The following is a 16,106-nucleotide window of genomic DNA, read 5'->3' on the forward strand; positions in this document are numbered from 1 at the left end:
TAAGTATTTTAGCAAGAGTGATTGATAATCTAGATATCTACTTTATATTATATGCTGTTACGACCCGGCTCAAAAGCCGCAACATAAAAAAGGAGACGAATACCAGAGTATGGGTGAGAAGAGGTTTTATCTTAAAATGGAAAACCAGGTTGGCTAAAATGGCTGATGCCACCAAGGCAAAGACAAGTGAGCTCCCTGGGAAGCTTGCCTCAGGTATGCTTTTATCCACACCTGACTAGGTGTGGCCAATTAGCACCAGCTGAACACACTGAGCAGATTAGAGGCTGCAGAGGGACGTAACATATGCATTTTTGTTTTAAAGTACGTAAGACCAATAGTGACACAAACAACAGGGTTTGCATAGGACTCTTTGCACCTCTGTGAAAAACTAAATGCCCCCTTACATCTTTCGCAAGAATAAACCACAGCAATGAACACTAAACCAAAGAGATGTTTGACTTTTTGTCTTTTCACATTTCAGTGCTTGTATAGTGTTATGTGAAAGTATTAATATCTGAAATGTGTGACTTCCTCAAAGGAAACTGACAGTGTTCAAACAGTTCATCTGTCCTGTGCTGCAGAGCTGAGCTCTAAGTAATAATCTGCATCTGAACCATGGAGGAAATTTATGTCAATGTTGAATACCCCAAGCATAACAATTCAAAACCTTCACCAGGTCACACAGGTAAGAAAGAAGTGACAGAAAAGAAAATGTATTTTAACATCTATTACTGTTGTACAGCTTGAATGTTTCTGTGTTCATTTCTATTTTAAGGAACAAGCGGCTGTGATAGGAGTTCCCATTTAGGAATTATTATCTGTCTGGGAATGCTGAGTGTTTTCCTGCTGATTGGACTCATCACCCTCGGTGTTTACTGTGAGTTTGGTTTTTCATAAATGATCACTCAAACACTAATCAGCCCACATTAAAAAAAAAAAAAGTAGAATGGCATCAGCCCAATCTATAACTAATTTGACAAATTACACAAGCTTTGAACTTAAGAAGTCTCACTGATCCAAAACATTTAAAGAACACAAAAACAATAGTTCCTCATTCACAGTAAAGCAATTTTTTACTCTCATTTTCCCAAAGATACATACAGGATATGACACGGAATACAGATGAGGACAAAATTATTAGCTTACAACTCAAACAATATGTCCAGACAGAGAATCACAGTGGTGGGAGCATTATGCATAAACACATCTCTAACTGGGGATCCTGTCAGGTGGAAGGAATCATGAAGAAAATAGCCTACGTAAAGATTTTCAAATAAAACCTCAAGCAGTCAGAAACACAACTGGGTCTGTGTCATGACTTCATCTTTGAACATGACAACAATCCAAAACATGCATTGCTCTGAGTGAAGAACAATCGCCAGACAACTAAAGTGCACGTTGCTGACTGGTCTGCAAAAAGCTCTGACTTGAATCTGTGGAGCAGGGAAATTATTTTACTGCTATTGTTAAATAATTGTCATCATTACCATTGCATTAATAATAAAATCTGGAGTTTATATTGCATTCAGGGGTTAAACAGTGTCTCTTTCAGAAAGACTGAGTTGCAGGCTGACAGGAAGTTGTATGCAGAAGTGAAAGCAGGAAGTTATTTTGAGCCGCAGGCTAAGACGAGGCTTTAACAATGTAACAGATAGCTTTAAGAAGGCCTTAAGCAGTTATGACTATTTTATACACAATGCATATCTGTGCTTATTAAAGAGTTGGAGCTCGGTCAATTAATTGGGGGTCGGAAGCTTTGTTCGGCGCGATGTTCGGACAATCTATTGTGCAAGTGACTTGGAGCCATAGAAGGAATTGCAATACATGCTTACAAAACACTTATATATCAGATCATTTTATATTAAGGTTTTAGTAGAGGTTCTTGGTTAAAACATTTATTTAGTAGAAGACATACACATAGTCTCAGTGAGCTTCTGGTCTGGTAAAAGGTCAGAAGTGCAACAGGTGAATTGAGAAAGAGCATTTGAGGACGAGACACAGACAGTAGGTGAAGAGGTGACACAAAGAGCATGTGAGGTCGTGACACACACACATAGAGTTAAATTTATTCAGAGGAACCGTTTCTTGGTGTCTCGGCAAGAAAGAGGAACAAGACAAGAACTGAAAGGTAGACAGGAAGGGCTAGCCATGAAAATAGAAGATGATCTTCTGGGTTAAAAGTCTGATCTATGTATAAAATGTATCTGTGACGCATGAAGGGGCGTCAGTAAATCAAACCCTGATGCTATAAAATATCTGTTCATGCTTTGATTAAGTCGAAGACTACTTCCTGTCTGCGTACAGAGTTGTCTTCCCACACGTGTGTTCATTAAAATCATTGTTTGACCAAAGACCTTCTGGACCAAGAATTGTGTGTACTCTCCCTCCTCAATTTTGAATCTTAACAAATCCCATTTAAAATATGTGGTGAACTGAAAACCAAGGTCCATGCCAGAAGTAGCTGCCTAACAAGAATCAGCTGGGATTAGTCAGGAGACGTGTAAGAGACTTATTGAAGACTGCAACAAATGGCTGCAGGCCGTTATTCAGCAAGGAGAATACACAATTGACTATTAGTCCCAGGGGGCTAATCATTTTGACCATGGTAAATTTATTTTTTTGCAAAATTATTTTGTTTCTGTTTGCAAAGTAAAATAATGTAAGCAGGATGTTTTGGAAAAGCTGTGTTCAAAATTCCTTGTCTGTTTAATAGCACTTGGAAAACACTTAAGCTTTAAACCATTTATTTTATGAACATCTTTCATTGTCTTCTGGTAACATTTTGAAATATTTAAATTTAGATTTATGAGAAAGCAGTTCAATTATGAGTGAAATCATTCATTTTGATTTATTTCAGATCATGTCTCAGCTACAAATCTCTCTGCTGAGTCTAACAAGCTTTCCGCTATAACTGAAGAGAGAGACCTTCTGAATGCAAATCTCTCTGCTGTGAGTAACAAACTTTCCTCTATGACTGAGGAGAGAGATCTGCTGCAAGCCAACCTCACTGAAACCACCAAAGAGCTGAAGAACCTTCAGAGTTTGTCCAAACAGAGTGAGTCCTTGTATTTGCTGTTGAGATTTACTTATTTTGTTTCTTTGTGGTTTTGTTGAAAAATTCAGTCTGGTGATGATATAATGATGTGGCATCTCAAATTCAGTGCTACACTAAATTACTTTGACTTTTTTTTTTCCTAGCACTTGCTTGTACAAAACAGCCATTGTTGGCTATATTGTGTGCACTGGTTTAAAAACGACAATGGTACTTAAGGCCTAGTATATTGTTGTGAAGTTTCAAGATGATCCATTAAAAATTGTAGGTAAGATGAAGGTAAAATGAAGTTTTTATGGATTTTAATATTTTAATATTTTATGCAACCTTAACCCGATTTTCACCTAAATTAAATCAGCTCTGGCTGTTATTGATATCCACCATGACAAAAAATTTGAAAATGATATCTCAAAAACTGAGGACACTATACTGCTAACAAACACATAGACCAGGGGTCTCAAACTTGCGGCCTGGGCATATTGACGTGAAGAAATATGATGCAATTTGGCCCTTGAAGTTACTTTTTTGTTAGGGAGGATTTGTTTTGTTGTTTAGTGCAATGTTAAAATAAGTTCTTTAAAAAGCAAAAGAAATATTTAATATGAAGGCATATTGAGCAGAGAGTACAAACACGTTGAGGGATTGGTCGTGCTAGTTCGGTGAGAGTTATTTGTAAAGAAAACAGTTTTCACTAGCAGTCAAAAACTAATGAGTATACTTATGTCTGGATTTTTAGTTTGTTAAATACATTCTGTCAGGGCTCTGTGTGCGGGCAGGTGGAAATGTGAATCCAAATGCAGGACTCCGAGACGAAATGTAACTAAAACCACAGCTTTTATTGCTGACATGAAACAAAAACAGAACCCAAACCAAGCAGGAACACACAGGCAGGGTCTGAGGGTACGACGCGACACTGAGCACAGGAAAACACAGGGCTAATATACACAGGGTGGTAATCAGCGAATGGGCAACAGGAGGGAGACACAGCTGGGAGAGATCAGGGTTAACGAGACGGGGGGAACCAAGCTGCACACACTAACATAAGACAAAGACTTTCACAATAAAACAGGACACATGAATTACTAAACAAGCATGCAGACTTTACACTGAGAGACAGACAGAGAATGACACATGGAACCTGAACTAAACTAAACGTGAGATATAACTGAGAACAAATCCTTAAGCACGGATAAACAGAAACAAGAAATAATCATCATCACTACGAGAATAAGAAAACAATCCATGAAGCAGAATTAAACCGAAATATAATAAACTCAAAATACTGGGTCCAACGGACCCAGAACCGTGACACATACAAAAGTATAGCAGAAGTGCTGCCACGTGTCTGGCCAGAAAGAGAGTACCAGTTTGTTTATTTGGTAGTTCAATGAAAGACTTTGGTTAGTTAAGAGTGAGATGAAAAATAATTGCGTTCACGTTTGTAGTTGTCTTGTTATACAATTTTTGAAATGAAAAAAACAAACAAAACACCAAATTTTTGGAAATATTTGTGTGTTTTCTTGTTTGTCTTGTACTACTTGAACACTAAATTGGCCAATGCGATGACTCTGTCAGCAGTGGCCCACAGCTCATTTAAGTTTGACAACCCTGATATTGACAGACGAGCAAACAAATCAAATTGATTACACCCTACCTTTCGTTTTAAGGGGGAAAACGAAAGTCAGCTGAACTGTAGCTTTAAGTAAAAGTTGTAACTTTTGACTACTATAATAAAATCCTAACGAGAACAAGATAGTTGTCATTTGCATTTCATAGCTCTCTACCTAACTGCTAACTGGGATGTCAGGCCATGTTTGCATTTTTTTGTAACTGCTTATTCGTTTTAGGGCTGAAGTGCAGGACTCAACTACTGCTGAAAAATGTTTAAGCAAATACCAACTCAACTAAGAACTAATGATTACATCAACTTTCAGTGAAGCACATATTAATTAATTTTAAAAAAAACTATCACTGAGGAAATTCTTTTGTTCACTTTTAAAATTCTGAATAATTTAGCGCCCACCTATCTCTCTGAACTACTCCACTTATACAATCCCAACAGAGCACTTAGATCGTCCAATCACATGCTCCTAGCACAACCTAGGTCTCGACTGAAGTCGAGAGGTGACCGGGTCTTTGCAACCGTGGCACCTAGACTCTGGAATAACCTCCCTGTTCATATTCGTACTACCGAGTCTATCCAGTCTTTTAAATCACGTCTTATCTAAAACTTATCTTTTTACTTTGGCCTTTGATTCTAACTAGTTGGCTGTTCTAGCTCGTTGTGTTGTTACCTATGGTTTGTTGTCCTGTTTTATTGTTTGTTTTAATTGTCTCATGCTTTTACTGACTGTGAAGCAATGTTGTTTTAATATGTGCCATATAAATACATTTTGATTTGATTTAAAACATTGTAACATCAGTGACATAATATCTTTGTGTACATTTTATTTGGCCTGTTTACAGAGTGACATCAAGAATTCACAAAATAGCTGTCATGTGCCAGGCCCGTGCATCCATAATGCCTCTTGTTCAATGTTTTTTGCAGAGAAAGTGTGTCCTGAAGGATGGATCATGTTCGGTCATAGCTGTTATGTATTATCTGAAAAGCTTGGTTCCTGGGATGAAGGTAGAGACGACTGCAGAAGCAAAGGAGCAGATCTGGTGGTGATAGAAAGCCTTGAAGACAAGGTACAGCATAACCAGTATGCATGTGTCATTGTGTTTGTAAATAGTTATTCAAAATTACACTCCTCAAAATGTTTTATATCAATTACTTTCCTCACTCTTTTAAACAATAAATATTTTACAGGCATTTATATCTAGTTACATTAAGGAATATGCTTGGATTGGTTTGAATGACAAGGAAGAGGAAGGAAATTGGAAATGGGTCGATGGAACTCCACTGAATCTAAAGTAAGTCTTCACTTTGCTCCAGTGGTCTCATTTGCTCAGGAAGGTTCGTAACTGAGTGATGTCACCCAGGAGAATCTGCATATCAACTATAGTAAATGCTGTTTGAATACTACAAATTCCTAGGAAATACTCCTTTTTATTACCTCGTTTACAGTGTAGGGACTAACGTGTTATTAAGTAACGCGTTACAGTAACTACGTTATTAGTGTGGTAACGAGCACGGTAACTAGTTATTATGCCAAAATCAGGAACGCGTTAATCGTTACTGGGATTTAGATAGGCTCATTACTCGTTACTTCGTGTGGTGGCTATCGCTGAGCTTCCACAGATTCAGTAACATTAGCAAGTGGTGGAGGCCAGCAGGTGGATGAGGGAAGGGGAGGCAGGAGGAGGAGAGATCCGAGGTGGCCGCCTGTCCGAGTGTCAGGTGAACTGAACTTCAGGTAAGAATTTATGACCTGCAGTGTATCTGGGTCAGATAGAAACCAAGTTTAGATGAAGTTTATTTTCGTTGTGCTGACATTTTCGTACTGCGTACTAGCTAGCATGACGGAGTTTCTATACAGCTGGGTGGGTGCTATGATGTTGCCAACGTCCTCTAAAAAACTAAATTATCTCGTATTCAGAGAAAATATTACGCGTTTCATATTGAGGTGAAAAGAAATGCAGTTTGTCCCGTAGCCTACTTCAGCTACAATGAAAAAGACAAAGCTGGAATTATTCTGTGTCTTTGCTGCACAGCTGCCTATTCTTCTCTCATCCTCTCACCCTCCATCTCCTGTTTCTACTTCAATCATGAAACTGATCAATGATCAGCTGATCGGCTTTTCTCTCTTGTTTGTTTATCGCCCACTTTGCGGCCGAAAGAGGAAACCAGCGGCTGTCACGCTAAACAACAGCAGCACGTTTAAGCTTGATCAGCTGTTGTTAGAATTTATTTAATATTAATTTCTAGTATCAGCTGATGTTTGCTGGAGCCACAGCTGTAAAGCTGCTGGTCATGATGTCGGTTTGGATATATGATGAGAGGGAAACATGAAGATGAAACCAGGAGATGTCCTTACTGAATTATCAGAGCTGAACAGGTGATGGAGAAACAGGTTTACCTTTTAGGTGACATGAATGAGTTGAAGGGAAGTTATGAACTGTTTCTGAGAGACAAATAACACCAGGATCCTTTTTTAGGTAGCTGACATCTGGTAACTGTGCAGGGGCGGGTCTAGCAAAGTTTTGCCAGGGGGGCAGGTAGGGCATTAACAGGGAAAGGGGGCTATAAGTCCAAAATTTTGTAATAGCTGTACAAATGTAGAAGAAGACAAAACATTTACTGTGACAGTCTCTAATATGAGAGCATTAGATTTAGAGCAATTGGCAGTAAATTGAGTGCCACATATTTTAATAAATCTGGCCCTAAATATTCCTTCTCCTTTAATATCACCCTTTGTAATTAAGTTTTATTTTTCACATGTTTCAAAGGTTGACCTCTGTAAAACAGTAGTTTAAGAAATCATGGTGCTGAAGTCATATGCCCAATTTGTAGTCATTTCCTGGTTATTTTAACATGGCAGACATCCAGTGACTTTGTTAAAGAGAGTAGAGAATGTTGTTCAGGTTCTCAGCACACTGCTCTTCTGTTTTTCAAAGTCCTTATCAATTCTCCTACCCACCTGATAATATGTTCAGCAAGGAAAACTGGTTTGGAAAGGTTCATAACATGTACTTTTGGAACGTACACTTTAATTGAATTTATTACTTTTACTGAATTTTCAGCAGAAATAAGCTCATTGGTGGGCTGAGCTGTCAGTGGGTTTAGTCAAACTAGAAACTGCTGAGTTATATTTAGCATAGCCTATAGTATAGGCTATGCTATATCATATATCATATCTATATCATATTCTTCTGACCGTATAGGCCCTATACGGTCAGAAGAATTGCTCAGCAAATTACCACAGTTATATTGCTATAAACACTGCATTAAAAAAAATAGAAAATTAAGCTGATGTTTCTTTGCTTTTTGGGTTGTTTGTTTGTTTAGTTTTTTTGTGTTTTGTCTTGTTTTTTGATTTGTTTTTTTCGGGGGGGGGGGGGGGGGGGGTCTCCTTTATATAAGTCTTTTGTCAAATACAATAATTCTCTTGTTCACTAACTTGTCAGGAACTGGATGGCAAAACAACCGGATAACGGTGGTGGAAACCCAAAGTGGGGTGAAGAGGACTGCGTTCAAGTACAAACTGATGCATCGTGGAATGATCTTTCATGTTCAGCCTCTATAAAATGGATCTGTGAAAAACATACAACAGAATAATTCATTGACCACTGTCTGACATGTATTTACTAATTCAGCTGTGCCTTTTATTTTATCCTACATGTCATTTTCACTCCATTTTAACTTCTTCTTTTTTTGTAGCTAAAAATGTGCAACCTTTTAAATCTAAAGTTATGTTTATGCCAGTAGAAATACCAGATACTTGTGGAAGTGTTGTGTGTTTTCCAATATCATTTAAAAAAAATCAATCCCTTGTTAGGGAACAAATAAAAAATAAAGTCTCAAGTCTTGTGTTCTGGAGAACAATGGCTGCAGTCACATTTAGTCTGAGCTCAGTGGGTATCTAATGATCTAAACCCATCTCAACAGTGACACCTGCTGGCCAGTTTGGCTATCACTACATCTTGATGATGCTGTTCTGTGAAACAATGGCTGTATCCCAATTCAGGATCTGCAGCCTTAAAGTACGCAGCCTCAACGATCCTCAGGGGCCGCGTACTTATAAACCACTAAGGCCGGAAGTGCGAGGCTTGTGAAATGGGACGGTCTAGCCTCCGTTGCGCTGCCCAGGTTGCCTAGCAACCATGATACTAACAGCTGGAAACGTTTCATACAGCATTGTTTGACAGAAATGAAAGAGAAAACCTTTTGTTCATTTGTTTGTTTGTTTCTACATGAGCTTTGATTATTCTCTGTAAGATTAAGGTCAGCTATTGAACGGCGTGTATTTTAAAGTAAAGGCTTTAAAACCAAGTTAGTACAAACGCCACTAATGTCACATAACTTTGCCGACATGTGGCCAACAGTAATGTTTTAATGTTCTTCGTTATTAAACATTTGCACATAAATAAGTGATATAATATTCAGTACTTACTTAAAGTTTACTCTTCGGGCGCCCCTCATCCGCCGTTTTTTTTTCTTCGGCAAAATTATCCACACCCAGCGCCGCGCTATGCATTCTGGGATATGTTGGGCCACGAAGTCTACACCGCCACGTCCTTGAAATTCAGGGAAATGAAGGACGCATTTGAGGGCCGCATTTCGAGCAGCCTTCGAATTGGGACAGTCTTCGTCGCGTTGCTGTGACGTAATCGGCCTTAAAATGCGGCTTTTAAGGCTGCAGTCCCTGAATTGGGATACAGCCAATGACACAGAAAAGCCTAGCAAAATTCAAAGCAAAAATACTTATTAAACCAGACTGTCAATAGTTGTGACCATCACATGTTTTGGAGAAATCCTCATACAAACAGGGAAGGAAAAAAATGAGACTCTTAAAGACAGAAAGCAATGACTGTTACAACCGGTGTTGTAAAATTCTCAGTCTGTTAACATTCATGTTGCTCACTATAAATCAAATTATAAAATAAAGTATACAGGAAAACACCGCAGTGTTTACTGTAATAGCCACAAATATTTACAGCTGTTTTTTGGTGGGTTGGTCATCTCTGTTTTTTGCACAGCCCTCAAAGTCTGGATGTGTTTGATGTTTACATTTTCTGGGAGTTTGTGTCATCGGGTTTGTTCTATACACTGTCAAGCAAAGCAAAAAGCTGGCATAAAAAGATTTTATTTTTAATTAACTTAAAAATATGTTTAAATGAAAACATTAAAATTGTTTTCATTTAAACATATTTTTAAGTTACCTTAATCTCGCCTCTGTCAGTGCGCTCCGGGGTGGCTGTGGCTACAATGTAGCTTGTCATCACCAGTGTGTGAATGGGTGGATGACTGGATGTGTAAAGCGCTTTGGGGTCCTTAGGGACTAAGTACAGCGCTATACAAATACAGGCCATTTACCATTTAATTTAACGAGTAGTAAAATTCAAATTCAAATTTTATTTGTCACGTACACAGTCAGTCACGGTACACCCATCAGCAGATAAACTGGAGCAGCTGGGATACCTAAAAAGTGTAGGGGGGCGTGTTCGCAGTAGTGATGGGATTTCCGGCTCTTTTTAGAGAACCGGCTCTTTCGGCTCGGCTCACTAAAAAGAGCCGGCTCTTTGGGCTCCGAACCGGCTCTTCAGGTTGTTTTGTTGCTTTAATTTATTTATTATTAACAGTAATATAAAATTATGCACAAAAGGAATTACTAATGTAAAAAAAAGTGGTTTTAGTTATATATTTATATATAAACATATATGTGGTGGCCCCTAGAGACAAAACACGTACAAACTCCAAAACACATTTCTAGCTTTAACTGAACTTCCAAAACAGAGCTACTAGATCACTTAAATTACACAATTGAAAGCATATGTGTATGGTTTGTGTATTTATACACAACCACTCATATATATTCAAATAATTTTAGAAAAAAGTTAATTTACCTGTTACTACCACACACCAAATCCGGTCGTTGGTACTTGCTGGCTTGTGTAGCCACTAGGTAACAAAAGCTCAACACTGCGCCCAGCATCCTGGAGCACTTCTGTTGTGTTTGTACGTGTTTTGGAGTTTTTACGTGCTTCTGAGTTTTTACGTGCTTCTGGAGTTTGTACGTGTTTTGGAGTTTGTACGTGCTTTGTCTCTAGGGGCCACCGTAAATATACTTTTATTTATTCACTCCACATAAAATGTAATAAATAAATCATATAATACAAAAAACAACTAGTCACAGTTCAACTTTTAACTATTTAAATTTTCAGCTTTTTCCTTTTAAACAAATTTTAAATGAAACAACACAAAACACTGCAAACCACAACACAATTAAATATAAATTACAATATGAAAACAAAAAGAAGATGCATATTCTCTGTCATATTGGCCTGCATGAATAAACTTTCTGAATCCTTTATCATCCGCAACTGAAAATAGTTGTGGACGATTACTATACCTTTCTAATGTGATGTTGTTGTCCCTGGCTCCCTTTCTCCGTCCAGTGTTGCCAACTCCTCAGTAAGGAAAATCGCTATTGGTTGTCCTAAAAGTCGCTAAATGACGTCATCGCCTAATTTGCATAATTGGTCATGCTAATCTAATTGTAACCTATGTTGTTGGAGAGAGAAATAACATCGTGGAAGAGACATAAAGTGAGTAAAAAGCGTCCTAAATGCATTTAGAGTTTATTTAGAACTACAAATTAAATTTCTTTTAGCAATTATTGTTTTTTTTTAATGTCACAATTCCAACCCTGCTCCTTTACCCGGGCTTGGACCGGCAAAAGTGACCCGAAATAGGCACTCTGGTGGAGTTACTTTGTGTGTGTGTTTATAAGTAGTTTTAAACCTTGTGATCCACAAAACAGCATAAGAGTAAAAGAGTAAAAGAAGAACTGACTGCATTACAGCACCCGCTGCTTGTTGAGAGTAAAAGCGATACGCACTTTCACGTCTTTTTTTAGCGACTTTTTTTTAGAAGAAAAGTCACTAAGTGGTCTGAAAACTCGCTAAATATAGCGACAAAGTCGCTAAGTTGGCAACACTGTTCGCGAGTAGGTTTGCTGATAGTAACACCATGTGATTCAGCTAATAACACAGGGATTTCATCATTTGTGAAGCCAGGCTGAAAACACTCAGCAATCTGTGCATTCACGACTGGATGTAATACCGGTAGCTTAGCTGTAGCATTTGTAGCTGAGGGCTTCAGCTTCCGGGTAACAAGGAAATGACGTCATTCACGTAGATTACTGATTGGCAGCGCTAACTCGAAACTTCGAGTTGCTTTTCTCAAAATTTTGAGTTAATAAATTGAAATTTCGAGTTAATATGTCGAAATTTCGAGAAAATAACTCGAAATTTTGAGTTATGGATCCTTTTTTTTTTTTTTTTTTTTTTTTTAGTGGTGGAAACGGGCTTCCATAAATAACCCATCTTACAACTGTACTTCTCTCCTTGATCCAGTCACCCGGCTCTGGACTTCCAGCAAGTGCGCTGGCCTTTTCTTTCCCTACAGTTCAACTCTGGGTTTTCCTCTTCTTTTTTTTTTCTCTGCGTTTCTTGATCTTAGCAGTACTGCCTTCAGTCCCGTGGCTGAGATGGGAAAAAGAACCACGTGTATGGGCTCAAGTAGTGGTCATAAATATTTTGCACTTGTAAACAGGCTGCGTAGTTTTGAACAGCACAAAATATCAGAAAATTTTAGGTTTGTGCATCTACAGACGAAAATTTGTGTTTATAAAAAAATATTTACACAAGTTACAATTTTTACAGACCAAAGTTAAGGGATTGTTAAATTTGTGATTGACATGACACTGACCACATCTTACATTTTGAAGAAGAAATAAGAAACATTAATTTGGTTAGTGTGTACAGTGTATAATCTGCTGTCTGTTCATCCAGCTTGCAACAGATTGGTTTACACTCACAATACTTTACTAGTATTTTTGTCTATAATAGTATCTTCTATTCGCATTAGTATTTACCATCTATGTTATTTTATTATAATTTAAGTTTAAATCTGCTTTTCTCTTCTATCTGTTATTGTTTTATCAGACATGTCCCCCAACAATGCCCAGGACAAGGTAGTCCCAGGAGTCTGGCTCACCTCCAGATCCTCCAAGTACCAAATTTGAACTCTCCTTTGAGAAGGGTCTTATGGCACATTTGCAAAATGTGTCAGTATGGCTGACAAAAAGGCTGTAGCCATTATGAAAAACGAGAACCCAAAGACCCATTGGAAAACCAAGAGGTAAAAACTGCTCCCTAGAATTTCAGTTAGAAAGATGTGTGCAGTGGATGTAAGGACTGTGATGAAATGCCTATAAAATGTTTTTTTCTGTTAAACTAATGTAAAAACCATCTCATGTTTCTAGCTCACTGCCATGTGAAAACGTAACGCCTGTAACTCCAACAAACCAAATATATTCCTGAGTTTGAATATCTTTAAAAAGTCTTTTTGACTTCATGAAAGGAATAAATTTCAAACTGCTCAATTAAAAGGCAATTCATCCCATCATCGTGCAGGTATGATTAACTCCATGATTCTTTACATTAATGCTCTGAAAATGGATACTGATCAAATTTGAATCGTAACATGACATATTCTTTGATACCTCTCAGACGGGAATAGTGTTTAATCACCTCAAGTCTCTTGGAACAATACACACAGACCTGAAATTATAAAATGTAATGTTGGTGAAATATCACCAAGAGCCGTACTGAATAAAATTATTGACTTTGACCTCGCCTATGACACCTCAGCTGCCAAAGTGGGGCTCTTACATTCAGACCTGTCCGTACTGGTAAGTAGCTGGAATCAAATTGAATCTCTTCCTCACACAGTTACACAAACTCCAGTGTTTGTGATTTCTGTTAGGGGTTTCTCAGCTGTAGTATAAATAATACTTATCCAAATGGTCAACATAAACAAAAAATGTGACAATCATTTCTCTTTGTCGTCCATCAGGTCTCCGGAGATTATTCTGGGGCTTCCATCTACAAAAGCCATAGATGTATGGTCCCTGGGCTGCGTGGCTGAGTCTGTACACTGGTTCCTTGCTGTACCCTGGGTACAGTGAGTATGCCATGGTAAGTAAAGCAATACAAGAGCACTTTTTATTTCTTCTGAAGAATTTGATTTCAAGCTTAATAGAAAAGATTGATAACATGATGTATGTCAGTTAAAAGTCTGTGCTGGACTCCTTGTTTGATTACATGTTCTGCTGTGCTCTCAGCTGAGATACATGATGGAGATTCAAGGACAACCCCAAAGAAAATTTCAGACATCTGAACTGTATTTCCAAGAGTCTGGTATTCAGTTCGTGGAGAAAAGATGAATAAATCTCTGGATGACCTCTTACATGTAAGTATACTTTTTGACCATATAGTGGGCAAAAAACAAAGTCTCTTTAGCTGTGCTGTGTTGCTTTCAGATCACCCTTTAGATCCACCCCACCGAGCCTCAGGATTATGCAGATAAAACTGCAGAAATGTGTGATCTCCTGATGTTTGTTGAACTCTAATAGTAATAAGGTTATTAAAAATAATCTGGTCTTTTATTTTATTACATATTACTTTGCTTTATGTGAAAATGCTGTTATCATTTAAATGAGTAATTTAACAAATGGCATGATTCATTGTCTGCAGCGTTAAGTCCTGCTATGAGCACATTAATAGCTTTAAAATATAGAAGACAGGGATGTCAGATAGCGGGACAGAAGGGTGTGGGTCTCTGCACCAGCCCACCTCTGACACCAGACAACCTGCCCAAAAGAACTCCCACCCTTGGCCTCCATCCTTCTTCTCAGAGGAGCAGCCTGAACTTCATCAGGCCCAGTCACTGTAAAACTGCTCACACATTTCCAATATTTCCAATCAAATCACACTTTAAAAGAAAACATCTGGAAGAAGATAAAAAGGATACGAGTGACCCAGATCTTAAAAAAAAAAAACATACCAACGTGAAAGGTCAGATCATGACCAGAAGAAATGCCATCATTCTGCGGGTTCATCTTGCTCAACCAGTGGCTACAGGACACAGAATTCCATCTTGGCGAGTAAGAGGAAGCCAGACCAAAACTGCTTTGACAGATCAAATGAGAGGGCCAGAGCAAACTACGAAGATGGCAGGAGCCACATGTCCGTTAACACCTTCAATCACAGTCGGGCTGAGGACCACCGCTGCAGAGAAGCAAAAGAAGGGCAAGCAGAGTAACACTTGATTTTTCTTACATGACGTGAGTGCCTCACTTAATCTCACTTAAACAAATTTAAAACATTTGGCTATTGAAAAACAGACTGTTAAAATTCATCTCAGCAGTAATGAGGCCACTAAAACTAATATTGAATCAGTGTGTAATGTCACTAACATTGTCAGACTCTATAGGTTTCCCTGGTCCATTTCTCAATCTTGTATTTCAGTGATTCCACCACTGCACATCATTAATGTCTGTCTTCTCTTTCCACTAGTTATTTCTCATCTCTATACTCTCCTTTCTCTATGCTTTCACTTGATTGTCGGGGATTTCTCCACCTTATGGAGGGTTTTCAGCTTACGGTATAAAGTTCCTTCAGGCGAGTTTTGTTGTGAATTGGCATCACAGAAAAATTGAAATGATCAGTTTCATTTCTTGAAGTAAAAATAAAGTTGTCTACATTAAAAAGCAAACAGTGTCCCTGTCATTGTAATAGTCAGCTAAGTAAGTTAGAAATGATAACAGCCAGACAACCGAGTAATATGCATTATATATGGTTAAAATACACCAAATGCAGTAAGTATACTCGTTTCATATAAATATAGTCTATATTGGTGGATTTTTTGCTGCCGTCACTTCCAAAACTTTCCCCTCTCACTAAATAACCAAATCCCACGTGTTGCCAAATCTTTTTTTTTTTTTTTTTTATTGGTCGACATGATTCACTTTTACACCAATAGGAAAGCCGTGGCATTTTTTTAAAATTCGCTTTTCTTTTTTGTGCTGTCCTTGGAAAACACTATTTTTACAGTTTCTTCTGCGCTAAACATGAAAATAGTATTCAGAAAAAAGCATTGTGTATATATTTATGATATATACACAATTGTATAGCGTTGTTTGACACATGAGCACACATGTTCAATAATGTTGTGGCTTTATGTTTTGGAGATGAAACATCAGATTTTATTTCGATTTTTATTATTACCGGGGGGGTTGTGGTAGGGTGAGTGTTGGTTTATTTATGGTGTTTGCTATGACTTGACTGGAATGCTGTACTTCAAGTAAGCAAACTTGCATTTTCATCATGAGATCCAATAATTTTTCTCCAACAGTGTTTTAACTGAACTACTTTGAAGCATACTGTCATTTCTGTTTATTTCATTTAAATTAAGAAAATGAGTTTTTAATGGCATTTAGTTAATTTAAACAAAAAAAAATCTCAATGTTCCCTGCAATTAGCCACACAGTCCCCATTCCAACAAAGATGACGACTTTATTGTGAAAGTCACAACCGGATGTGC

The 16,106-nt window shown here is 37.9% G+C and overlaps 1 protein-coding gene and 1 long non-coding RNA gene across 2 annotated transcripts; both read left to right on the forward strand.

Moving 5' to 3' along the window:
* Positions 1-543: 543 nt before the first annotated feature.
* On the forward strand, positions 544-8,527 carry LOC147311230 (CD209 antigen-like protein C). The gene is made up of 6 exons (XM_086266591.1): positions 544-685; positions 776-877; positions 2,858-3,055; positions 5,601-5,743; positions 5,865-5,968; positions 8,123-8,527. Exons 1-6 carry the CDS (start codon positions 616-618, stop codon positions 8,271-8,273), a joined length of 768 nt encoding a protein of 255 aa, XP_086122717.1. The 5' UTR covers positions 544-615; the 3' UTR covers positions 8,274-8,527.
* A 2,706-nt stretch (positions 8,528-11,233) lies between these two features.
* On the forward strand, positions 11,234-13,895 carry LOC147311231 (uncharacterized). Its single transcript, XR_015125384.1, has 6 exons — positions 11,234-11,263; positions 12,665-12,860; positions 12,985-13,135; positions 13,232-13,413; positions 13,578-13,699; positions 13,846-13,895. It is a non-coding gene; the product is annotated as an uncharacterized LOC147311231 (long non-coding RNA).
* The last annotated feature ends 2,211 nt before the right edge of the window (positions 13,896-16,106 follow it).

Source organism: Aulonocara sp. 'chitande type north' Nkhata Bay, linkage group LG16, assembly GCF_057382095.1.
Source record: "Aulonocara sp. 'chitande type north' Nkhata Bay isolate Kocher_YH1m ecotype deep benthic linkage group LG16, A_spYH_male_GT1.1, whole genome shotgun sequence".
Lineage (NCBI taxonomy): Eukaryota > Metazoa > Chordata > Actinopteri > Cichliformes > Cichlidae > Aulonocara > Aulonocara sp. 'chitande type north' Nkhata Bay.